This window comes from Macrosteles quadrilineatus, unplaced genomic scaffold (genome assembly GCF_028750875.1).
Source record: "Macrosteles quadrilineatus isolate MER2022 unplaced genomic scaffold, UCM_ALF_1.0 Scaffold_8__2_contigs__length_117827958, whole genome shotgun sequence".
Taxonomy (NCBI): domain Eukaryota; kingdom Metazoa; phylum Arthropoda; class Insecta; order Hemiptera; family Cicadellidae; genus Macrosteles; species Macrosteles quadrilineatus.
The window spans coordinates 79984294-80011584 of record NW_026542601.1 but is presented as its reverse complement, the minus strand read 5'-3'; the positions used below and the strand labels follow the sequence as shown (position 1 = coordinate 80011584).

The 27291-nt window shown below is 35.7% G+C and overlaps 1 protein-coding gene across 1 annotated transcript in view; it reads left to right on the top strand.

The window, feature by feature from the left end:
- Positions 1-27291, top strand: part of LOC129000499 (katanin-interacting protein-like) — a 38755-nt gene that overhangs the window by 4525 nt on the left and 6939 nt on the right. The window contains exons 4-11 of the mRNA XM_054427461.1: positions 140-372; positions 1782-1979; positions 22953-23090; positions 23558-23698; positions 24159-24293; positions 25315-25394; positions 26330-26489; positions 27038-27192. Coding sequence (XP_054283436.1) covers positions 140-372; positions 1782-1979; positions 22953-23090; positions 23558-23698; positions 24159-24293; positions 25315-25394; positions 26330-26489; positions 27038-27192 — 1240 coding nt within the window. The remainder of the gene's footprint in view (positions 1-139; positions 373-1781; positions 1980-22952; positions 23091-23557; positions 23699-24158; positions 24294-25314; positions 25395-26329; positions 26490-27037; positions 27193-27291) is intronic.

Genomic DNA, 27291 nt, shown 5'->3' with positions numbered 1-27291 from the left:
TTTATTTAGTCCGTAGGTTTGCTGCGTTACCACTTTTCCCTAATTTAGTATCCATTTTTGAATTTTAGATGGGATATTTCTTTACTTTTTAACATATAATCACCTTAATGTTGCTAAATGTTTACAAATGTGTGGACAGTTGCAGAAGACTTGTTGATCCAGGGGGAGCTCTCTGAGGTACAAGTGGACAGGAGTCCCGCAGTAATACCCAAAGTGTCTTTTCCACCTCCGGCCAGCTTCATGATCCCGGAGCTTCCCTCAGGCACCAGACTTGAGCTGGACATAACCTCTACGTGGGGCGACAGACATTACGTTGGACTCAACGGATTGGAGATGTTTACTGTGAGCGGTCGGTTGGCACGAGTAGCTCAGGTACTAAACATATGGGCTTCCTATGTGTGCACTACATACTACATGCGTTATTGACTATTGAAAGGTAGGCTTATTATTTATCTGGAAACTGGAAGATTGGTGGCCTATGTAATCTCGTTTACCAAAGTAAAAAGGCACATTTGGATGTGCAGGTGTCAAATGTAAATGTCAAATATGTAAATGTAACTGTGGATGTGATACTCCCTGGTGTGGATTAACGTCCGCACGAGTGAGTACTATGACTATCTGCAGTACTATCCTGATATTTAGACCGATTATCAATTATCAATTATTTAAGATGGGGACGCCACTATGTGCGTATTTTAACCCAAATATGAGTGAAGGATGAGTGGCGCGATCTTGTAGTCTTGTTAGTGACATGTTCCTTAGCGAACAGTCCAAATCTTTGTCTTGTTAGTATAATATCTAATGTTGAGCTTTTGTTACAACTCATTAATTAATTGATTGCTCAATGGCAATGGCATTTGATTCAAGAACCTTAGTATTTTTATTTCTTGGCATTTAACCAGCGAAATTCAAATCTGAAGGTTAATGAACTTCAATTACTGCCATTACACATGGACCTCAAATTTTAATTATTTTACAGACTGACTAGCATCTTAATAATATGCTCAAAATCCATAATAAGTTTCTGGGTAGCTGAGTGGTTATAAATCTGGAGGTCGCTGGTTGGAAACCAAGCGAGATCGTTTCCAGACCCAGATTGAGTTATTGATTATTAATGATGCCATCAAACAAAATAGTCAACGTGAGATTGTAACAAGACCAGGGTTTGGACCGTGTTCCTTTTCTAAAACGTAAAAAATTCCACTGGCGTAAAGACACACAAAATAAAATGAAAAATGGGGGTGAATTTAAGTTTATATTCCGTATATTCGTACAAATATGTAGTAAATACTTGTAATTTTATTGCCAGTGGCATTTATTATGTATTTTGAATGGGGAGGGTTATAACCCTAGTCTTGTTACTATATTTTATTCAGTTGTTGACAGAGTCATGTTAGAACAATATCTTAGGCTAACAACAACAATGACAAATTGACCCATAAATGGAAGTCCCATTACAAGGTTTTAATAGACTGAAAATAAAACAACAGCCATAAGAAAACTACTTGATTTACTACCGTAGCACAATAATATCCTACAAAACTGTAAACTATAAATCAATGAAAGTACCCTGTTTAAAAACTATCTAGGTTGAAAATATGATGTTGATACAATTGTCATATTGAGAAAGAATCGAATGTTTTAGTACCTACATAATAATTGAGATGGACATCTCTTTTATAGTATGGCCAATTGATTGTGCAATTAAATTACTTTTCCAATGTATAGAACCTCTTATCTAACAGTGACTAGCTAACAGTGTGTTGACGTATGACTTGCAGATAACAGCAGATCCGGCAGACATCAACGTGCTGCCTGAGTACGATAAAGACCCTCGTGTTGTGTCCAACCTGCTTGATCGGGTAAATAGGACGAGAGACGACATGCACTTGTGGCTCACTCCGTTCACTGAAGGCAAACACCACCGCATCACCATCACCTTCCAGCAACGTGAGACACTGGCCATGCTGCGGATCTGGGTGAGGAACACACTTTGTAACAATTAATAATGAATAAAAAATGTCTTCGTAAAGCGTTTATCTGGTACACCAGCTTTTCAGAACAACTTTTGTCATTAAATTCACTATGAATGCTCTATAAACCATCAGTCTAGAGTGTAGGAGTTTTGCCAACGGGTATCAGGTAGAAAGGGTCCCCATCCGTGAATTCCTCATACTGCGGAGTTTTGCCATCGGTTGTGGGTTGCGCGAGAGAGGGAGGGGGAGTGAGAGAGATTACACGTGGCAGCGAGGGTGGCTTCCACTAGGGGTGGACAAACCAGGCAGGATGCTGACTGTGTCCAAAGTAATGCAGTTATGCACCTCTGACTGTGAAAGGAAATGTATTGAATTTTTAACCTAACCTAACGTAACCCACTGCGACAAGCACATAACTGCCAAGCGTATTTACTTCCACCATGGCGTAGACAACCCTGACAATCGCTCTCTCTCCCTCGCTCACACTTTTTCTCCCACCACCACAGTTGGCAAATCACCGCACCAAGAGGTGGCCGAAGGCATGCCCCCCTCTACCTGACACCCGTTGGCAAAACTCCGGTTCCCATCAGTCTAAGAGATACCAACAAATGCTTTGCCCCTGTAGTAGAGGATAAAACAATCATGATGGTGTAGGTCTGTCTAACCCTTTTCTTTAAAAGATAGCTGTAATATTCAGTTGGTCTTTTTCGTTGAATGAAATTGGTTCAGTTGAATTACTGTAGCTTGACCCAAAGATGGACTTCTGCAAGGCATCAGAAGCTTGGCCAATATTATTCTCAAGTTGAAGTGAGAAAAATATTTGGATAAATATTGGAGTCTGCCTCTGTAACTTACAGCGATTATTTAATAATAAGCTTACTCTAAATGTTTAAAAGTCTGTTCGTGCATGTGTAATGTGTATTTATTTGATTATATTTGACAAATCTAATTTGGATGACACATTCTTGTATAATGATTACTTGACAATGCCTGAATAGGCTAAACATGTTTACGTAAGGTATACCTTTATAGGTTGACCTATAATACTCTAATTGAACATTTCAGATGCTACACAATGAATTTAAAAAAAAGAAAAATATTGGGTGACGCTTCGTATGCGTTGAAAAGTTTAACCTTTGGGTCGAGCTACAATGACTCAACAGAACCAATTTGATGCAACATCTTCAAAAACAATATAGCCTATCATAAACCTTTTACTCATAATTTTTCATAGGCTGTATCACTAATGTCTGACATAAGAAGAAGAAGAAGAAGAATCATTTATTCCATTGATCTTTTTACAAAGAAATAGGACATGTCATATACCGGTATTACATTACAAAATAATCATCTAAATACAATCAAGTTTCTGATACATCAAAATATTGTTAAAAATACAATTAATTAGGTATAATACAGTCCAACCTCGGTATAACGAATCTGAAGGGACCGAACTGAATATTCGTTATACCAAGGATTTCGTTAAAATGAGGTTCGTTATATAGAGGTTAGGTTTGCAGGAATTTCGCTAAGTCGAGGTTCAGAACCAGCATCAGTCTATTTAAAGGTTGGGATTGGACCTCATTAAAACAAAATTAAAGTAGCAAAGGCTACAATACTTTACAGTGTACAATGTTTACATTGTAAAGTAGAATCTCGATTATCCGGGATACTAAAGGGAAGGGAACTTAAATATTGCGCAATCATGACATTTATAGTCATTGACCTTGGTACAGGTTACAAACTTTAAGTTTAAAATCACAGCTTACTGCTTACTCCAATCCACCTAAAACCTAGCCAAAGACTGTATTGCATAGCAATAAACCACGTAAAGAACAAAACAAAACAGTAGAGAGTTTTGTAAGCTACTGCTAGTGATAGGCCGGTGGTAGGCTACAGACAGTAGTGCTTTAAATCACAATAGAGGAATGTACTGTAATTATTGTAATGTATCAAGTTATATATATGTTCAGTTCTATACTCTTTGGTGTTTGTTAGATTTATGAGGCCGTGGTCCCCACCACTACTGTAACTTAACTTACGATGAAAAAACCCTTCTATGTTGAACCATCACAAGATGCACATCTTCTTATTATTTTACCTAGCCTACCGTCTTCAAGAAGTGTCTTCAAGGTATTAATTATGTAAGGTATATAAAGGAAATATACTATGGTGTAGCCTATAAAAGAAATAGGCATACACAACAATTGGCGACGAGGATGGGATTTGTGATTTGACTTGTTACCGTTAACAAAATTTTTATTTTGCGATGCTTGTAGAGGTGCTGAAGTCGAAGGCTTACTCGATGAAGCTGCATTGGACGAGCCATAACTCCTCTGGTTGTTACGTCCCCGCTTGGCATAGTTGAGGTTACCCGTAATGCTAGAATTGTTGTGACGCAAAGTGGCGGTATTTAAATCTGCAGACTCAATAGCCAAAGCTATTTCGACAACTCTCTTGACGGTTAACTTTTCGCTATCATTTTCCGTAAAAAGCTTCCTCTTAACAATGTCACTTAAAAGTCCAGCAACAAATTGATCCCTTAAAGCTATATCACGGTCTGAAAAGTTGCAGTACTTAGCCCCCCTTTGAAGAGCAATGACAAAATCGGCAATTGCTTGCCCACTAACTTGACGTATTTGCTGAAATTTGTAACGTTCGGCAATTTCCGAAGGGTTTGGATTTAGGTGATTCCCTAATATTTTCACTAGTTCATCATATTTTTTCTCTCCTGGTTTTTTAGGTTGACACAAGTCGAACAAAACACTGAACGCTTTCCTCCCTATAACTGTGAGTAAGACACTGGACTTTTTAGCATCTGTAGTAATGTCATTTGCTAAAAAATACTGTTCAAGTCTTAGAATATATAATTCCCACTGCTCACAAGACTCGTCAAATTCAGAGATATTGCCAATTAAAGACATTGTCCTATGTTTAATGATTTTCATAGGAATGAAAATTTATGTACAAACATGCTTTGTTGAAACATGAAACTAGCCTAGGCCTAGTTGGCAAGTCTTTCAGGAACACACATGAAAAGTTCATCAACATGAAAAATAACATTTTAAATAAATAATCAGTAAAAAATGTCCCAAATTAACTTCTTGAGTAATTCAGTTCAACTTGTAAATCTCCTTAGAAACTTTCCTCTCCTTAGAAACTTTCCTGATGATTGTTTAACATGAAAGTTAAAACGTACCTGCTGAATCCTTGTAGCCTAGTGAACTCGACTTTACAATAACTAAATAAGCACTCTTTTTACTTATTTCTTCCTTAGTTTTCCTCGTCGCCAATTGTTGTGTATGCCTATTTCTTTTATAGGCTACACCATAGTATATTTCCTTTATATACCTTACATAATTAATACCTTGAAGACACTTCTTGAAGACGGTAGGCTAGGTAAAATAATAAGAAGATGTGCATCTTGTGATGGTTCAACATAGAAGGGGTTTTTCATCTTTAATAATAATACTCACTTTAAAAGGTTTACTAAGATCAGATTCCCTGTCATTAAAGTTCATGGGTAGGCCTACACCTATGTTGACCTTAGCATAAATTTGTTTGAATACATTACAATTATCATGAACTTAGTACAAATCATATTGAAAATAATAAAAATATTAGATAGGCTAAGTCGTTATTGAAGTGTATAATTATAGCCAACTTAATAAAAACACTCGTAAAAGGAATGTTAAGATATCCATGTTGCTATTCTTTTTCTTTCTAAGGTTTCTCTTCATCCAAAAATTGTACAATTCACCATATTTACTTATCACCCAATCACAGCTTACTACACATTACGGTGCCATCAGTCCTCGGTGAATGAAATCGGTTCTCAGTTAGATGTAAACATAGCGCGCATGCAACGACGACAGCAGACAGGGATGTGTAAAACGGAGCAGACGAATGTTAGCGCAAGCGTTGACGTAACCTTTCCATTTCATTTTATGAAGAAATAGATTTTTCAAAAGCAATAATGGTGGTGGGGGGTTCGTTGTATCGAGGGAGAGACGCAGACAATTCGTTAAGTAGAGGTTAAATTCGCTATGTAGAGGTTCTGACAATGATAAATTCGCTATATTGAGGTGTCTTATTTTAGCCGGGATCATGAAAAATTCGTTAAATCAAGGTCGTTGATATGGATTGTTCGTTATGTAGAGGTAAAATATACATTGTGTCTTATGGAGAGTTCTAGGGGATTTAAAAAAGTTCGTTATATCAAGGAATTCGTTATATCGAGGTTCGTTATATCAAGGTTAGACTGTAGCTTATTTTAATTAAAATTTAACATCAAAATTACACTTGATAAAGGCCTAAGAACTATAAAAAATGGTCTGATTTTTACGGATGCATTGCACGACGTCCAAGTGCCACGACGTCCAATAATATTTATTCAGTGCCACGACGTCCAAAACATAATTTTTGAGTTGTTGCACGACGTCCAATATAAATTATTTGACTGTTGCACGACGTCCAAGTGCCACGACGTCCAAAAGTACAGTAACTGCCAAAAATATAGTCTTTCTACAAGCTTTGGACGTCGTGGCACTTGGACGTCGTGAAACATGGCACTATAGGATTGTAAAAAAGTAACATTTGCACGACATCCAAAGTCGCTGCCAGTTGCACGACGTCCAAGTGCCACGACGTCCAATAAATATTTGACTGTTGCACGACGTCCAATATGCTGCAGTTGCACGACGTCCAAGTGCCACGACGTCCAATAAATATTTGACTGTTGCACAACGTCCAACATAGCTCAGCGCAGTTGCACGACGTCCAAGCTCCTACATACGGTGATTACTGCAGACCCGCAATACTAGAAGGAGTGTATATTGCGTGCCTAGTAATGAAGTCATCAAGGCTTATTAAATAAACTTAATAACGGCTGAACATATTGAATCCAAACCTTCTATGGAGTATGGTTGTTTCAACAAGCAGTGTTCTTTCAATTTGATAATGCGTGTACAATTTAAAACGAACATGATTGTACAAGATAACAACGTGGATCTATAAAACAAAGAATCATAACATGCTTATCAACTAACTAATAGGCCTATACGATTCAAATACAGCACAGGAAAATAACTCAGGTGAAATTAATTGATCAAAGAATACAGTAAGCCTAATAGCCACGTTATTTTATTATAATGTGTTTTATTATTAAATTTATTGTGTAGTATAAATTCTTTTGGTGAAATAGGGATACGAATTTCCATACAATATTTTACGGTGTGTAGAAAATTTGCAAATTGGAAACGTGATAGCATAGACTAAGGAAACAAAACTAACAAAACAAAACAAAACTTTGTGTCCTTAGTCTATGGTGAGATAGTGACAAACTGAAACCGGCTGAGACGCAGAGGATGGGTGAGCGAAGGTAGCAAGCAGTGAAAGTGAAACATGCGGTAAGATAATAGAGGTATACATAGTCAATGATAATAGACAAGGAGTAGGACACTGGCTGAGGGTAGCCGAGATGACGCTTTCTAGTTTAATTGTAGGTAACACAGGTAACACACAGGTAACACAGTTTTCAAAAGTCGCAGCTACCACCATTCGACAGCCAAGAAACTGGTGGCCAAGGGTGGTACTATTACATTGTGGTATTTTTTTGTACAAAGTCTTTTTTGGGAGAACAGTGTGGTTTATCGTGACGCCAGAATATGGACAGAATATGGATAATGGAATAAGGGCTGACTCGCTGACTCCGACCGCCTCTAAATGTGTGTTGTTTAAAATAAAATTTTAATAAACAGCTATTTCTTTAATAAGTAGTGAAAAATTATCCATATGGAAATAATGTAAACAAATCTGGAGAGGGAACTTTAATGGTCACTGGGACTAGGACAGAGCCCCGAGGGAATTTACTTCGTTTTTCTTTTGATGAGTCATATACAGACCAAGACCTTTCTACCAAACACACCTCTACCAAACTGGCTGTACCGAAACTTCCACGACGTTTTATGATCATAATCCATACCGAAGCTGCCACAGCAATTAGGGAGGATATAAAGGTGTTTTCTAGTGGGGTAGAAACAATGAAACTGCCACAGCGGATTCACACACACTTTATAAATGTCACTTTATAAAACACACTTTATTAAAAGTGTCCTTGTAGCAGCAAACCTAGGTGCTCGTTAAATCTAATGTTGTTGAAATATATTTCATTGAAAATCAAATCATTCAAATGGAAATTCGCTTAGTCGGTAGGTTTGCTGCGGTGGGCGCACTTAATTTTGCAAGCAAAACTTATGTAGGAATACATATAAACCGCAGATAGAATATCTGACAGTTTCAAGCCAAAACGAATGCTTCGCAATTAAATGTCTCCCGATCGTGTTAGTCCATATTTTATATGATAAAATGAATTGCTTTATAGATCTATGAGGCATAGCCCTGAGGTAGGAATGTAATTGAATGTTACTTTTCACACTTTTTAAAAGTAGTTAAAATACTAACTCACTACTGCACACTTCATTCGGGTTGAAATCAGGGCCGATCTTACCTCAGGGCGGACGGGGCGAGCGCCCGGGGCCCCCGGGCCTAGGGGGCCCCCTTGCACAGTAGTTTTTATTAATAACTTCGAAAATTAATCAGACACTTACCGAATGGCCTTCTTTTTTAATAGCTTGATTGTCGTTATCCTATATTTAGGGTTATTGTTAGGTGAATTTTATTTAAGGTATTACTAGGAACAAAATCCTTAACGCTAGGGACTTTTCCTCAGGGTTGCACTGGGCCCCGCGCTTAGGCCTAGTTAACACGAGCATGGCTGCTGATGGCTAGGCTGAGTGAGTTTAGGAAAGATGGGGACAAGAAAAGTTAGGGACACGGAAAGGCTGCGTCCCGAAAGCCACGAATGTTTATGGCTATAAGCTGGGGAACGAAAGCCACGACAATTAGTGAAGGGTCGAAAAGGTTTTAATCCTGGGGACGTAAGCCACGACTGCTAACCAAGTAGAATGTTGTCAGGGTGGCAGCTCTCAGGGAGAACGGGAAATTTAAGCTTCCTTTCATTTATGCGTCGCAAGCAAATTCGTCAGTCCAATCTGAATCCACCGTGCTATTAGGCCTAAGGTTAGAAATAGAAGTTTGAACAATACTATTTTTTATATTATTCTACTGTCTGGTTATCGTTAGGGTACTGTAGTTGTTCACTCATACAAATGCAATAATTAATTTCAAACAAATAATAACTCGAAGTAAGCTATTACCGTAGATAGCAAGGTAAAACATAAACCCTAAACAGTTTTACTTTTTAAATTTTATGTTCTCAGAGGCCAAATTTGTATTAAACCTACTCATTTATTCAACAAAATTGGTTATTGATGTGTGACGGACGATGACTGAAGGGAACTAAGGAAGAATGAAGGAAGAAGAAGTGCATTTTCTAGATTACAAATAACTCTATCCTTGCGAAACTCTAAATGCGCAAAACCAACGTAGCAATAAAAGAGCAGCTTATAGAAATTCTTATTCTAATTCTAGTTTTGTATCACAATCAAAAATTCAATATAACTGCTCAGACCTTTGCTAGTATGGCAAACAGATTTAAAATGCTTGTTAAGAACAAGAGAACGCATACCGAGTACTAAAGCCAAAAGTGTGTTAAACACAAGTTTAAAGTTTTACACGTGTATTAAATATGTAAAAAAAGTAGCTTAGGCTAATAATTTGCCCACCACCCCCTTTGTAAAAACATAAAAATTAACTTGAAATGAACAAAATCATCATTATTTTAGGCCAGTTGATGTATGCCTAGCAAAAAACAGTTTATATTGATTTCACATAAAATTGATATGCTTTAGCCTACTGAAATTATGTCAGGCATCTGTAGCTCATCATATAATATAACAGTATGTTAAATATTATAACAGTTATGTAAAATACAAGTAGTTTACCATCAGGTCACTAAATCATAACCACGCATGAAGTACAGTTCTCTTTCAGAATATTACCTTACACTTTGGTCGATTTATGCACCATTTAAAAGATTTTTTAAAAAAAGCTTAAGCAACCTCCGAATTTATAGTGGTGACAAAATACTTAGTGAAAGATATTTTTTAAACTTAGTACAACTAAACCTATACTACTTTCTACTGGACCGATTTTTGTTAATTAATGGGTCGTTGGAAATCCTAATTCGTGTAGATTTGCAAATAATTATAAAAGTTTGATTTTATTACATAATTGTCGTGAAAAGTAAAAATAACAAAAATGCATTAAAACTGTTTTAAAAGTTTCTATTATAATATCAAATATGGATCAGAATTTATTTATTTCAGGATTTATAATTTAATAAACTTAAAATATCGTGTAATTAGAAGCGTTTTCATAATGTACTAATACACTTTATTATGCACCATACACATTTTGAGGTTAGCAAACCGGAAAGTTTATCATAGCTTTTTTCTGTTCCCTATTTTTGAAGTTATCGGAAAGCGATGGTTTTGCGGACGATTTAGAGTAGCCTATGGCAATTTTCTGGACAGTATGAGGAAATAGTTATTTTCAACAGTATGACTTTGTCCGAGCCGTTGACTAGCCGATTTTTACGATCTTACTAGGATAAATAATGTATTATTTATTACATAATCAACAACATTTTACTTTTTAGATGATATTGTATCTTATTAGGGATTACGGATTTTTACTCATATGACAAAAAAATTTCATTTCTAAAATATACTGATAAAGTTGAAAACAAAATTTTTAATTTAAAGGAAGTCTTCAACGGCTATAAACTAATTTGCTAACTAACGTTTCAAAATTATCTTGATCAATTAGGTTAATAGATAAAAAATTATAAGATTTTACTTACTCTGGGTGAAGAACGCCTCTAGCAAAACCACTTCTTTCTCCCACACACTAACACCGATTGCAAATTGAATTTAAAGTTATTAACCATCAAGGACACTTAGCCCTTATTACTAAAAACTAACTCTGCACAATCTTCCACGGCATTCAGGCTTAAAATGTTTAGGCAAAACTGATGCGAAATCCTAAATATGCCGAAATGTAAGGGTGGCGTAGCATTCTAATGACTAATTCCAAGATACTTCCCTTCATGCCGGAAATCGGGTGTCGACAACCCAACGCTAAGATGCTACCAACCCCCGTAAAAATATTAGACGCACTGGTATAGTACTGGTTCTTTAAAGTAAAAGTAATGCATAAATTTATAGTTCAAACTACACTATGTTAACCACATTCGCCACATCGTGTATGCACATGAATAAGAACGGCTGGTACTGAATTAATTGTTTGGATTTTTAAAATTAAATATCAATATTAGTCATAGTTATTTATTTCCAAAAAAATAGTGATAGAAGATTACACATCACTTATCCACAAGAGTTCCATATCACTTATTGCATTCAACATTACAACAATCATGTAAAACCAAACATGTATTGGACTTCCGTGCCGACGTAAAACCTTGTATAACTTAAGTTTTAAATTTAACATTTATTGTTACCTTACTAATATTATAAATGTGAAAGTTTGTGTGTTTGTTTGTTTGTTTGTTTGTTTGTTTGTTTGAAGGACAATCACGCTTTAACTACTGGACGGATTGGGCTGAAATTTGGCATGATGATAGCTCATATTCCCAATTAACATATAGGCATATTCTTATCTCAAAAATCCTTTCGGGCTCCGCCCCAGTGGGTTGGAATATAAGTGTAAAATGCTTATTGCAGTTATACTCCAACTTAGCGTTTGCAATGGGGAAGGACACAGTTTGATAAAATTTGCTTCTTTAAGTTTACGGTATCTAATATAGCCATAATGTCCTGCCACTTCACCTAAAAAATATAGAAAAAAAAACTATTAATAATTTGCAAAATATCACAAATTTTTCATGCAATTAAAAACATAAACATAACTGTAAACAATCCTCTCATTGCCTATCACAGTTTTTTGTTGCTGCTTAGTTCAAATTAGGTGATTTCATAAATACAAAAAAATAATAGTGCTGCACCCTGTTGGTAAATCTTATAACTTTTTAATACTTTTGCATATCATAGAACCAACTTTTTTTAGTTGAAACAGCTGACTAAATTCTTTAATTCCCTTTAAATGTGAATACTCATAAGGTTAACATGGGAAACTACAGAGCCACTGGGGCGGAGCCCGAAAGGATTTTTGAGATAAGAATATGCCTATATGTTAATCGGGAATATGAGCTATCATCATGCCAAATTTCAGCCCAATCCGTCCAGTAGTTAAAGCGTGATTGACCTTCAAACAAACAAACAAACAAACAAACAAACAAACACACAAACTTTCACATTTATAATATTAGTAAGATTCTTACCTCAAAAATAATTTTGCCAGCTGTTTCAACTACACAATTATTTGTTTCTATGATATTCAATAGCATTAAAAGGTTATACGGTTTGCCAACAGGGTGCAGCACCATTAGTTCTTTATACATTTATGACAACAGCTAATTTGAACCAAGCAGCAACAAAAACCTGAGTTCGAGAACTTTACGTCTATCTATTGTTTAGGTGAAGTGGTAGAACATTATGGCTATGGTAGATGTTCTATATACTATAGTATACCGTAGATTATAGTAAACCAAATTTTCTCAAAACGTGTCCTCTCTCATTGCAAATGCAGAGCACGAGTATTTAACTACAATAAGCATTGTATACCAACCCCGTACGAAGGACGGGTACTCAGCTAGTCTTCCATAATACTCAATACAATAAGGCGTTTTTTGTCATAATAAAGCAAAACCAGGGCCGGAACAAGGGGGGGGCAGAGGGGGCGGTTGCCCCGGGCGGCAGGGTTGAGGGGCGGCAAATTTCTGGTTGCAGAAAATTTGTTTAATACAGTTTGTAAAAGTTTTAATGAGCCGAACGTCATAAGGAACGTCAATTAAGTAATTTCAAAACTGCATAACGTAATAAACAAACAATAATTTTACAATAGAAATCAATATAAATTTTACAATTTCAGCTGATCGCCATCCTAGTCAAGGCGCCATGCCGCCCTGCCTCACTGCCGTGCCGCCGCCCGCATCACACTCTACATAGGAACGCACCGCTCCCCTTCCACACCACTCGCTATCAGCGCACAGGTTCACGCTTGAAAAGTTCACGTTGTGACTTGTACTGTTTATATCAAAACTACTGCGTCTTTTGTTGCGTTGCGTAGTGCAACTACAGTCCAACCTCAGCATAACGAATCTGAAGGGACCGAACTGAATATGAATATTCGTTATATCAAGGATTTCGTTAAAACGAGGTTCGTTATATAGAGGTTAGGTTTGCAGGAATTTCGCTAAGTCGAGGTTCAGAACCAGCGTCGATCAAAAGGTCGGGACTTGACCTCATTAAAATACAGTACAATTAAAGTAGCATGGGCTACAATACTTTACAGTACAGTGTTTACATTGTACAGTAGAACCTAAATTATCCGGGGGAGGGATCTTGAATATTGCGCAATCATGACAATGGCATTGACCTTGGTACAGGTTAAAAACTGTAAGTTTAAAATCACAGCTTGTTCTAACCCTCCTAAAACCTAGCCAAACACTGTATTGCGTAGTCATAAATTATGTAAAGAACAAAACAAAACAGTAGAAAGTTTTGTAAGCTACTGCTCGTGATAGGCCGGTGTAGGCTACTTACAGTACAGTACTGATTTATCACAACAGAGGAATGTCAATAATAATCATTAACTATAGCATTGGTGTTGCTAATGCTAGTTGAAACAAATCGTATTGAAAAGAATAAATTATTAGATAAGTCATTATAAAAGTGTATAATCATAGCCAACTTAAGGATGGTAAAAATACTCGTAAAAGGAATGTTAAAATAGCGATGTTGTTATTCTTTCTCTTTGGTTTTGTTTTTATATTCTTTCTTAGGTTTTTCTTTATCAAAAAATTGTACAATTCACCATAGTTATCCCATATCGCCCAATCACAGCTTACTAAACATTACGTCGTCATCAGTCCTCAGTGAATGAAATCAGTTCTCAGCTGCAACATAGCGCGCGCAGAGACAGCAGACAAAGATGTAAAACGGAGCAGACGAATGTTAGCGCAAGCGATGACGTGACCTTTCCATTTCATTTTATAAAGAAACAGATTTTCCCAAAACAATAATTGGGTGGGGGATTTGTTATATCGAGGGAAAGACGTAGACAATTCGTTATGCAGAGGTTAAATTCGCAATGTAGAGGTTCTGACAATGATAAATTCGTTATATTGAGGTGTCTTATTTTAGCCGAAATCACGAAAAATTCGTTAAATCAAGGTCGTTGTTATGGTTTGTTCGTTATGTGGAGGTAAAATATACGTGTCTTATGGAGAGTTCTAGGGGATTTAAAAAAAATCGTTATATCAAGGAATTCGTTATATCTACCTATTCCACTTTACCTATTCCATTTTTGTTTAATTTGTGAGGGATTTTTGTTGTGGGTGAAGGGGGGGGGAGGGGCGGCAAATTTTAGTTTGCCCCCACTCAAACATTGTCTAGATCCGGCCCTGAGCAAAACAACCATATTTATACCTCATGCGTTGCGGGTCTAAAGTAACATTTTTATTCCATAGGGAGTAAAAATAAAACAAACAGTTGTAAACAGTTGTTGTTGGATTGTGACAACGTATCAATCAAAACTATTTATCGATTGATTAATTAGGTAAAGGTTTAGCATAATGTTGCATTGTTGACAATAGCTGGACATATCGATGGTATAATGTAATGTAAACACAATCTTAATAGAAGAAACGAGGTGTTAGCCCGTCCTACGTACGGGAATTCAGTAGTCAGTTAAAACCGTGTACAATTCAGTTCAGCCAATTTACACATATAAAGACAAAGTTTCTTGCAGTTTTAATGTGAAAAATCATCTTGTAAACAAATGTTGTGTGACCAAATATGTTTTTATTCCATCATAGGCCTATACGATATGCATTTTAAATCCGATAATTTTACAATAAAACAGCAATTCTGCAATTTTTACGATGTGAAAAGCGTTGAAGTGAGATTTGCAGCCGATTCGCACAGACGCACACTGATTATAAGTAGCCTACAGTAGAGAGAGTAATACGTAGTCAACGATACCACCTTCCATAGCATACCTGCCTCTTCCATAATTATTATCCTAGGTCAATGTTGACGTTGTGTTCAATCTATGTCATCCATCTATTTATCTTTGTATAAAACCCGGCTGAGGTTGTGGTGGTAATTTAAAATCGTGATTCCTCATTATTCTTGATCTTCTTTTTATGACATCAATATTTCCGGGCCTAATCCAAACGAAGTTAAAGCAGACAAACATTAATTGTAAAGAAAAAACTACCATGAAGAATTAAAACATGTAAAAATTGTTATTTTTCTAATCTTTCCTTGAAAAGTGGAGCATTAAAATAATTTGCATTTATCCTTTTTTATTAAGACTCGTGTACAGAGCCTTGATTTGTACTGTGGTTTAATTAATTTTGGTCTAAACTATTTTAAACTGTGGTCTAATTATCTCTACTAATCTTACTTATTTCCTATAATCAATGACAAAATAAGAGTAAATAAAATAACCTCATAGTTCCATAGTTTATATTATTTAACCAGCTGTTAGTTAAAACAAATTATATTGCTCTAAAACAAATCGAAGATTACAAAGATTGCTTTAAAAAATAATTTGAACATCCTAGTATTTTACTACGTATATTTAATTAATCTGTCATCATCTTACAGAAGAATTGAACGTATCAATGATTAGCATTACACATAGTATAAATAAGTCAACCCTAAGTATGTCTTTACATTTTTATCCAAATGCTGAATTTGTGACACAAAAGCTGAATGTTTACAGCTGTTACGTGTTTTTTTATTTCACGATTCTGAATCAACCACTCGACGGATTTTCATGATCTTTGTGTTGAAAGAAAGATAATTTTAAGAACTAGGGAATGTCGAAGCCATAATTTTAGTTTAGGGTCCCAGTTTATTAGAAATTAAGTTTTAATTTTTAAAAAGTCTAGCAGCCGACGCTAAGATTCTAAACTAGCTTTTGGCATAAAATAATTTGCTTAACGTAACAGCTGTAAACATTCAGCTTTTGTGTCACAAATTCAGCATTTGGATAAAAATGTAAAGACATACTTAGGGTTGACTTATTTATACTATGTGTAATGCTAATCATTGATACGTTCAATTCTTCTGTAAGATGATGACAGATTAATTAAATATACGTAGTAAAATACTAGGATGTTCAAATTATTTTTTAAAGCAATCTTTGTAATCTTCGATTTGTTTTAGAGCAATATAATTTGTTTTAACTAACAGCTGGTTAAATAATATAAACTATGGAACTATGAGGTTATTTTATTTACTCTTATTTTGTCATTGATTATAGGAAATAAGTAAGATTAGTAGAGATAATTAGACCACAGTTTAAAATAGTTTAGACCAAAATTAATTAAACCACAGTACAAATCAAGGCTCTGTACACGAGTCTTAATAAAAAAGGATAAATGCAAATTATTTTAATGCTCCACTTTTCAAGGAAAGATTAGAAAAATAACAATTTTTACATGTTTTAATTCTTCATGGTAGTTTTTTCTTTACAATTAATGTTTGTCTGCTTTAACTTCGTTTGGATTAGGCCCGGAAATATTGATGTCATAAAAAGAAGATCAAGAATAATGAGGAATCACGATTTTAAATTACCACCACAACCTCAGCCGGGTTTTATACAAAGATAAATAGATGGATGACATAGATTGAACACAACGTCAACATTGACCTAGGATAATAATTATGGAAGAGGCAGGTATGCTATGGAAGGTGGTATCGTTGACTACGTATTACTCTCTCTACTGTAGGCTACTTATAATCAGTGTGCGTCTGTGCGAATCGGCTGCAAATCTCACTTCAACGCTTTTCACATCGTAAAAATTGCAGAATTGCTGTTTTATTGTAAAATTATCGGATTTAAAATGCATATCGTATAGGCCTATGATGGAATAAAAACATATTTGGTCACACAACATTTGTTTACAAGATGATTTTTCACATTAAAACTGCAAGAAACTTTGTCTTTATATGTGTAAATTGGCTGAACTGAATTGTACACGGTTTTAACTGACTACTGAATTCCCGTACGTAGGACGGGCTAACACCTCGTTTGATATTAATTCAACAGGAAAAGAAACTAAAACAGCAAAAGAATTAACTAAGTTATTAACAGTCATAATATACATGGCATCTGTTTTTAGGGTTTTATTTGTCTGCTCCTTCATTATTTTTAGCTCTTACAACTGTATTTAAAAATGCATTGAAACATCATGAAACAGCTTTAGCAAAATATTTGCGTCCGTCTCTGCATATTATAATTGCCATCTTCATATGAGAGATTCCCGTTTCTCCCTGGCCTCTCCCAACTACCTGACCCGCCGTCGTGGCTTTCGTCCCCAGGATTATAACTACTCAAACCCTCGCTAATTGTCGTGGCTTACGTCCCCCCAGCTTATAGAGATAAACATTCGTGGCTTTCGGCCTGCGCCCCACGGAAAGTTAGGGGTTCGACCGGGGGGGAGGGGCAGATTATCTGAACTAGGCTCTGAAACGATTCTTTTAAAACGAATCGTTCTCTTGTTTCAGTTCACAGAGAGCTACATTAACGGGATTGACTTCAAAATCATAATTTGAACATTTCCAAACAGTAAACCTAAAAATGTTATAAGTCAGTCAAGTACTGATTGATCCAGGCCTAATCGCCAAGTTTTACTAGCTTCCTTTTTACCCATTTTGGATAAGTTAAATATATTTACAGAAAATATAAACACATTCTAAGCAATAATATTACTGAATATAATTTAATGACACATTGTTAAGAAATGCTGACATAATTAAGCGTTACAAGTTTAAAATTCAAATATTTTTTTGATTATGTAGGCCTACGATAAACTTCATGAAATAAATTGTATATTTGTTTGCACATTGCGTCGGATTATGGTGTATTTGGTTACTTTGTACGTCTGATGGACTCTAATTTTATATCTGAATTTCTGATTCGCTGTCATTTTTGTCGGAAACGCTTAAGAAGACTATAATCACAAAATTGGTGAAAATGGCTCAATGTATATTTATAAATGTGATATATTCTTGCCCGCGAGTCTGTGACATGAGTTGGTTATGCACCAATTGTACTGGTACATTGAACCGAGAATACATTTTTTCAAAAACTTGTACCGATAACGAATGTGTAAAATTTGTCCCTAAATTAATTGTCCTGGAAGTGATTCCAAAACACGTCACTGATTGTAAACTTATAACTTAAAGATACAAGTGAAAATTTGTAGGAAGAACACATTTCTAAACGGATCGGCATTTGTTTTCAGACGAAATATTATCTCGTCATATTATTGGTATTTGGTAAGTGACGTTTTCAGTAAAGAATTGAAGAAAACGTGTCCAATATCATACACATTAGTGTTTTGGATAATTTTTGTATATCAATATTTCAATAAGTATAAACTGACGACGAAAGAAATTAGGCCTAAATAACCACCACTTTTAAGAATTCAGAAAAAATTTTTGTATCGACATCTGAACCAGTTCTTAATATAATATCCCTATAAAAACACTTCAATGTACTACACATCTGTTGTCCCTAAGCTCTACAAAAGTAACCATTTAAACAAGGTGAAACATTTAAGGGGAGATACAACTAGATGTAAATACAACAAGTCGTAGTTACAACTAGAACTAGGTACAATAACAATAGATAACGAGTAGATTTAAAGAGTCGTTCTCAGAGCTTAGTCAGCCTTCGTTTGCCTCCCCCTCGGCTCACGACCCTATTTGTCCCCAAGTTACCGTATCCCTAAGTTTCCTTGTCCCCATCTTTCCGGACTCCAGGCTGAGTGACGGACCAGTTTCAGTTTCTACTTCAATGAAGCCGTTTACACGAACGTACGGCCGCGGAGATCGAGTTGAAGGGGGCCCCTTCGCTTGGGGCAAAAAATACAATAAATAATATAAAAACTCTTGTTCTAACGTAGAACGTACCTTGTACAATTGTCTAGGGTTAAATGGAGATTCAATGGAGTTCTAAATACTTTAGAAAAATAAAAATATTGTTCTGTTTTTCTGTTTATGTTTTATTTAATGCTATTCTTTTACCTCAAAGTATATACCAATCATGATTTTAAGGGGCAGAAGTATTATATTAACCATTTAATTAAAAGGTTTTGTAAAATGTAATTAAGTTATACGTCGAAATTTGAATCTCCAATTTAGTCGTTAGAGTCAAAATCATAAAGCACCATAACGATTAAAAAAATAATCTATATAGACATTTTATAACAACTAGGGTCGTCGGATTAACAAAAATTACATTAATTGGGAGCGGGCGCACGTTGTCGACCGAAATCGTAAACAAACAATAAGCAGAAGCAGCTGCAACAATAAATGATAATGAGCTGATAAGGGATCCTGCCTAGTCCTGTCTGTCTCACGCACGCCCATATACACGCATACAATGCCTTAGGCCCCGGCCACAGGCGAATTTAAGCCGCGCGGCTTATCTTCGCGCGAAGTTAAGCCGCGCGAAGTACCTGGCCACACGGGGCGGATGAACCGCTTCCTGTTGAGTTTCCCAGTATAAGTACTCTATTAAAACATAGTTCAGTTCCCTCTTTTTAGTCACAGACGAAACACTTATGTTAGTTTGTGCATTAGAAGTGCATTAGAACCGTGTGGTGATCTGAAACCAAATGTTAACAGAAATCATTGGGTCCATCCCTTCATAACGGAAAAACCATTTGTGATTCCAAACCTTTTACGAGCACGTATGAAACCATAGTTCAGAGTTTTTTTTATTATTACCGAATGTCTGTAGCATCGTTTGACGAGTTACTTGAATTGCTCAGACCACATATAACTACTGTAATGAAGATACACTCATTAGAAGTTCAATTAGTGCTTAATTAGTACCACACAACCGGTAACAAACACACAAAACAAACTAAAAAACCACTGGAAATGTCCGAAGAATATCTCCAATAAGCGCGGCTACCGCGCGGTCGAACCGTATCGTGTGGCCACTCTCATAAGACTACGTGTGTCATCCCCTCCAACGCGGCTTAACTTCGCGCGGTCGAGGGACGACATGGCGCGGCTCAACCGTACATGCGGCTAAACTTCGCCTCGTGTGGCCACTCTCATTTGATTCAATGTGTTGTCGATCCCCTTAACTTCGCGCGGTTAAACCGCCTCGTGTGGCCGGGGCCTTATCGCCTATCCAAAACAATGTAAATCACTTTACTCCCAGTGTGTTTTTGGTTGACATTGTCGTACTTTTGTGTTGTATTTTAATTCTTAACTAGTAAACACGTTGCTCAAAATCGAGCTATTGCAAAGAAGTAAAGTAGTTATTTAAAAAGAAATAATAGTCATCATAATTTCCAATGAGTTTAAAAGACTTTGAATTGGAAAATAAATAACAGCAATTAAATTATACAGCTGATCAAAATGTAAACAATTATGTTTTTCATAAGGGTAGCATTGGAACTTTAACAGCCACTGGGGCCGAGCCCAAGGGACCAAAAAAAAATGTAAGGTCAGTTTGCAAATCTACTCGTCAAGCTCTTTCCAATGAGACGTCTATGGATAAAATCAGTTAAGCAATGGCGGAGGAGTTCAACCCATAAAGTTTCATGTAGCGTATTAATTATTACTAAATAGTGTACACGTTGCTCGAAATCGAGCAATTGGAAAGAAGTAAATTAGTTATTTAAAAACAAATAAAAGTCATCATTATTTCTGATGAGTTTAATAGACTCAACTCATAGATACGTACCTAACAGTTCCATATAATCAACATTTCTTATAAATAGTTTATCATTTTTCAAAAGCTGATCTGGTTTTTTAAATGTTTCCCACTTATGGCCATATTAGGTTGTCCGTGTTGATCTTCGTCAATGATAATGTAGTCTTCATGGTTACCCATTGACATAAGTACCCATTGTCGCCAGTACGTTTACAAATTTCAGCCAATTTTTTATAGCGATAACATTTTGTTTATATGACTAAGAACTACCTGATTTTCTGCATAACCTCTCTGTCTAAATTTTGTTTGCATCAATTGACATTCATTTGGCTAGTTAATGTTATATCGTAGATTACATTTACCTGAAAAATGCAGAATTGTTAGGCCTCATGTCGATCAGATGGTTTTTTGTTCTCTTAAATGTCAATAATGCGAATTCTTCAATGAAAGTTTTATTAAGGTTTCTTGGACGTAGTCACATTCTTTTAAAATCACTTGACTTTTATAAAAACATATATTTAATGATTAATGTCCTTGCCGTACCAGTTTAATTCAGACTTAGGGGGTTCCTTTGCCAATCATCATAAAGTTAAGTCCATGTTTCCTACAAAATAGTAGCACTTCGTCTAACATCCTTGTTCATTGTTTGTGGGAATCTTCATATTGTAGCTGTAGGTGTTCTTCATTATATAGGTTGATAATAATAGTAAATTGTTTTTAAATCTCTATTTCTTCTACTTGGTGGTGTTCTATGACTTTGCTATGTTTCCATGGTTAACAAATCGGTTCTTTCAATGACTTTTCAAGAAAAACAGTACTATGTCAATTCATTGTTCTTACTAGTGTACATGTTGTTCGAATTCGAGCAATTGCAAAGTATTACATAAAAAATTTCAAAACGAATAACAGTCATATTTACAATGAGTTTAAAAGAGTCAATTCAAAGATTACCGGTGTGTAACTCAGACCATGTTTATCTTCGTTATTGATAAACCTAAAGCATTCCAGCCGGTTTTCTCCTTCTCAAAATTTAAAAAGTTTTAAGTCAAAACAAAAGTCAAAAGTTTACAAAAATACATGTTTCACAGTTAAAAAATGTTTAACCATTTTAGTAACACCATTATGGCTTAAAAAGTTGATAAGTGATAGTTCACATAATACTTAGCACATTTGACGGATAAACCTTTTCTGAATTCGTCATACTGTATTATAAGTGTATGAAAATTCATATATCTGTGTATTAATATCTACTCATCTCATTTCTGTTCAATGGAAGTTATACAATTTCAATGATATCGGTACTTAAATGTGAAATCTTAAAGCTGTAATAAAACTGTGCATAAATTTATCTTACGAGTAAATTTGCTACCAATTGATATTGTACGACAATTATTCTCTATTCTACTGCAGTACTTAGAATTCTACTACAACTCACACTTTTGGGCTAGTGATTTATTTATTGTATTGTGAAATAGTGTAGTCATTTACATATAACAAAATTTAAGCTAACACAATAATTAGTTCAATCAGAACCATTGAATATTAAATAATTTAAACATTAATCGAAGATGAAGCTATTGACAACATGAAACAGTTCTTAGATTAGGCCCAGTTGCCTTCTATCGTTGCAATGCAAACTGTATGCACTGAGGTCGGCAAACGGTGTTCACAGTGTGCAGGCACTTTGGACGTCGTGGCACTTGGACGTCGTGCAACAGTCAAATATTTATTGGACGTCGTGGCACTTGGACGTCGTGCAACTGCAGCATATTGGACGTCGTGCAACAAGCAAATATTTATTGGACGTCGTGGCACTTGGACGTCGTGCAACTGGCAGCGGCTTTGGACGTGGTGCAAATGATACTTGTTTACAATTCAATAGTGCGCTGTTTCACGACGTCCAAGTGCCACGACGTCCAAAGCTTTTAGAAAGACTATATTTTTGGCAGTTACTGTACTTTTGGACGTCGTGGCACTTGGACGTCGTGCAACAGTCAAATAATTTATATTGGACGTCGTGCAACAACTCAAAAATTATGTTTTGGACGTCGTGGCACTGAATAATATCTTTGGACGTCGTGGCACTTGGACGTCGTGCAACACTCCCATTTTTACTAGACTGAATATAACAATGTTGAAGTCATTGTGTAGTATGGCTCATGTATAACAATGTGCCCATAGAACTACAACAAATCGCGCATCCACTCTTATCGTGGTGCCAAGGACATGACAGTCGTACTAGACGGTCAGCTTATATTTCAAGGAGAAGTTGCTCGGGCATGCGGCGGAATCCTTGGGAGCACTGATGCATTTGGAGATGTAAGTTTGGCTGAAATCATACTTCTGTAGTATATACATGCAAATCAACTAGTTAGATAGAGTAGAGTTTAAACAAAATTAATTTCCCTGGCTTTTCTGCCCTTACTTGGGGAATGATTTTAAAACTTAAGTAGTCCCTTGGATAAAAACATTGATTAAAATTGCTTTTTTCCTTTGATTTTATAGTTACTCATTGACATTTTTCATGCAAGCCTAAGAAGTTTATTCTAGCTTCTTCTTCAATGGATACCTCATATTACAAATTGATTTTTCTAATGGCTAACCTGCTAAAGGTGTTATGTATGCCACACCTCTTATCAACAGGATTTCTGTCAGTTTTAAACTTATTTGATTTTTAAACATTTTTAGTGCCATTAAGGCCTTCAATGCCAAGCCTTCAGTCCAGTGATTTGATCTTGGTTTGGTCTTTCGGACTTAATATTTAATCAATTTCCCTTCACTTGTAGACGATCTTGTTCACAACGGATGAAGACATCTTGGAGCGGGTGTCTCAGCATGATGATGCGTTTGAGAGCATCTTGAATGACACGAGTCACGAGCCGATGTTTTCAAAGATGCCAGAACGGCCTCTTACAGCCAGTCTGGGTGTAAGTATTTAAAAACATTCAGTAGATGTTATTAATTATCATGGTAGGCATCTTGTTTATTTGGACCAGCTAAATACACAATTGGTTTGCTGGTTTAAACTGTGTAATATTTGATTTACTTCACTAATGCACAGTGGTATAACTGTGAGCTAGTTTTTTTTATTCAAAGTGAAAATAGATCAATGACCCACTCATAGAACAAGCTTCCGTCAACATAATTTTTTTCTCTAATTTTTTCGACATTGTGGTAGTTGAAATGAAAGATGCTGTAGTTCATAGTGAGTTGTCCTTTAGTTTAGTTTGGTTAAAAAGTAGGTGTGTACGACAAAGCAGTAGGTCTAATTGACAACTGTAGATCCTACTCTGTTGGAGGCTGAATTAAACTAAAAATGGAATATCTAGTACAGTGGAAAGTTTGTCTCTAATAGCATGTACTGTACTTTTATGATATTTTCCGCAGGATGTACGGCCCCTCACCTGTGCTCCGGCCGGAAGTACGCTGACTACGGGATCAGTGATGTGTCGGAGGTCGCTCACACTCTCATTGGTAGAAAACTGGGGTTACAACGGCCTTGTGGGCCTGACTGGTGTACAGGTAATCACACATTATATATTCAATTTTAATTTTTTAAATCAACAGTGGAAGGTTTGTTCCTGAAGAGTTTTATAATTTGAACTTGTCCTACATACTCATTATTAAGAGGTGATTTTATTGACATCTGCATGATGGATTACATAAACAATTACTGTAGTTTTAACTGTTGTTTATATTCAAGATGGATAAGTGGTATTGCCTGTTGATATTTGCTTTAAAATCACTATAAGTATGATTTTCGACAAAGAGAAAATATATAAAAATTACTTGAAATAGTTTGTAAGAAGACCATATGTGGTGATTCTGAGTTAATATTGTATACATATTGTTTGTGGATATTCTCCATACTAAAATTAGGTACTAGACGTATAAACTACTGTATCTGGAATTTAATGCAGTCTGGGACAGCAAAAATTAACAACACTGGTGTGTACCAGTCAGTGAATATGAATTTGAAACCTAATTTTAGATCTTACCCTCCCGACCAAGTCGGCTGATTTACATGGAATGAATGAATGAATGAATGAAAAAGTGCTTTTATTTACAAATAAGTGTACAAAAATAACTTCTTAGCACTAAATACAACAATGGACAACAAGCCAAACTTAATTTACATGGAACGAACGTGAACAATTTTGTTTTGTGATAACCTAGAATACATTATTTTCTGACATAACAAATTTATTATATGTTTACTCTTTTAAGTGGAGTATACAGTGATGCGTGGTTAATGGGATATGCCCCAAGGGTCGGGAGGGTCCATCGAAGGGTTGGTCTAGCCATTGTCCTGCTCTACCCTCTGGTCAGTTAGTCTGCCTCAACTTATGTTGAGACAGCTACGGTAATTGTCAATGGTTTTGTGGCAATACCATGATCCGATGGTTTGAAATCCATCTAAAGATGTATGATGTCCACATACATTACGAACAAAGGAAGGATTCTATTACAGTATTAGGATTATTTTACCTGTGTGCACATTGTTTAACAGTCAGCTCTGCTACAACAGTTTTTATAATTTCAGGTCCTAGGAGAGACTGGAGAACCAGTGAGTGTTGCCAAAATAACATGTTCTCACAGCCCTGCCAACGCACATATACACAGGTGAGTTTTAAAAACATAAATATAAGTAAAAATTGTAGAACGAATATGAATATGGAGTGAGGTGATCTGTGTAGCTTAATTACTAGGCAAATAATGATCCTAATGAGCTCAGTATAATACATAGTGGGTTTCAAAATGAACCATAATTTTAGTGAATTTCTCCTACAGAGAAGAAGCTATTGCCACAGGTGATAAGGTAGACTCTAGATCAGGGACCGATTTAGTTTTGATATCCCTAGAGACTAAAAACACAATTTTTTCAAATGTATATGTTTGTATGAGTGTCCAACTAATGTATAATAACTGGAGATAAAATTTAACCGAGTCTGATGAAATTGTTACGTGTAAACCTACGTTTATTCAAATGAGTTTGTGAATTAGCATCAGATTATGGGAACAGGATTTCATGGCGTTTCTCCCTTTTTGATTAATAAATCATCAAATTTCGTATTTATTTTTTTTACCACTTTGTAGATCATAAAATAAATTAATTTAGTATGCTAAAGTGATGTGTTCACTTGATAGTTACAGAGAGAATGAAAAAAATATACATTTATGATTCACATGTTTTCCTATGGAGAATAAATAATAAAATGTTGTGGTTTGCTTGTTTAATATTTTGATTAAATTTGGCACATTTATTTATCTCACATTAGGCTACAGTACTAAAATTTTAATGAAAAAAAAAAACATTATTACCTTTTTTATAGCAGCAAATCTAAGTACTAATTAAACCAAATGTTATTCAAACAAACAAATCTGGAGATTTTTATATATTACAAATCCAATCAGACAAATGAAATTTGCTAAGTCTGCAGGTTTGCTGAGGCGGAGAAATTTTTTTTAGTTGATGGGATTTTGACTTTGATTCCTCTAACCAGCAGACGTTACTAAACAATGTTCCACTGCGTTACTTTACTCTTATCTCTCCGCAGGCTGCTAGACGGAGTTAACGACACGACAGACTCGTCCCACATGTGGTCTTGCCCCTCCACCCCTCCCCCCTCGCTACGGCTCTCTCTCCCTTCGCCTCTCCACATCTGCGCCATCCTGGTGTGGAACTACAACCATTCGGCTGATACGTCCTACTGCGGTGTAAGTGAAAATGTTCTGCCTATGGTTTTATTGCTCTCATAGCCGAGAAAATTTGTCGTCATATATTAAATTACTGAGTAAAATGAAAGGCATTTTATTTGATGAGCTTGGAATCTGGATAGGCATACGTGGTTAAGATGTTCTTGGAAGTAAAGTTTGATAAGCTAATGAGAAAGTATTATCAATGTCTTGATTAAAAAATTAACCTTCATCAAGTTTAGTTTAAATTCATTCAACAGTTTGATTACCTGTTATTTAATAATTACAGTTCCATTGCAAATAGTTTTTGTTATTCCAGTCATTTATCCACCTATTATCTGCATTGCAAATTTGTTTAAAATTAATGTTTTTTATTTTTATTTTTATTTGTTATTTCTTGACAGTTTATTGTATTACAAACAGGTGAAGAGACTAATTACAGTTCCATTGCAAATAGTTTTTGTTATTCCAGTCATTTATCCACCTATTTTCTGCATAGCAAATTTGTTTAAAATTAATGTGTTTTAATTTTTTTTTTATTTCTTGACAGTTTATTGTATTACAAACAGGTGAAGAGACTATTGGTCCGCCTTGACAACTCTGAGCCGTTGATGTTCACACTTCGAAAGTCTCCGGGTCATCGCCATCACAGACTAGCACAGGTCCTACCTCTTGTGGCGTCTAGGTGTGAGTCCTCTCTCGACATCATCGATAATCTTGAGTTGTCACCTAGAGGTAGGCATATAGAATGATTATTTTAAAGAATAGATTTTGCATAATATTTTCAGTACCTGTTTTGGAGTAGCTATATAAATCGTTGTTC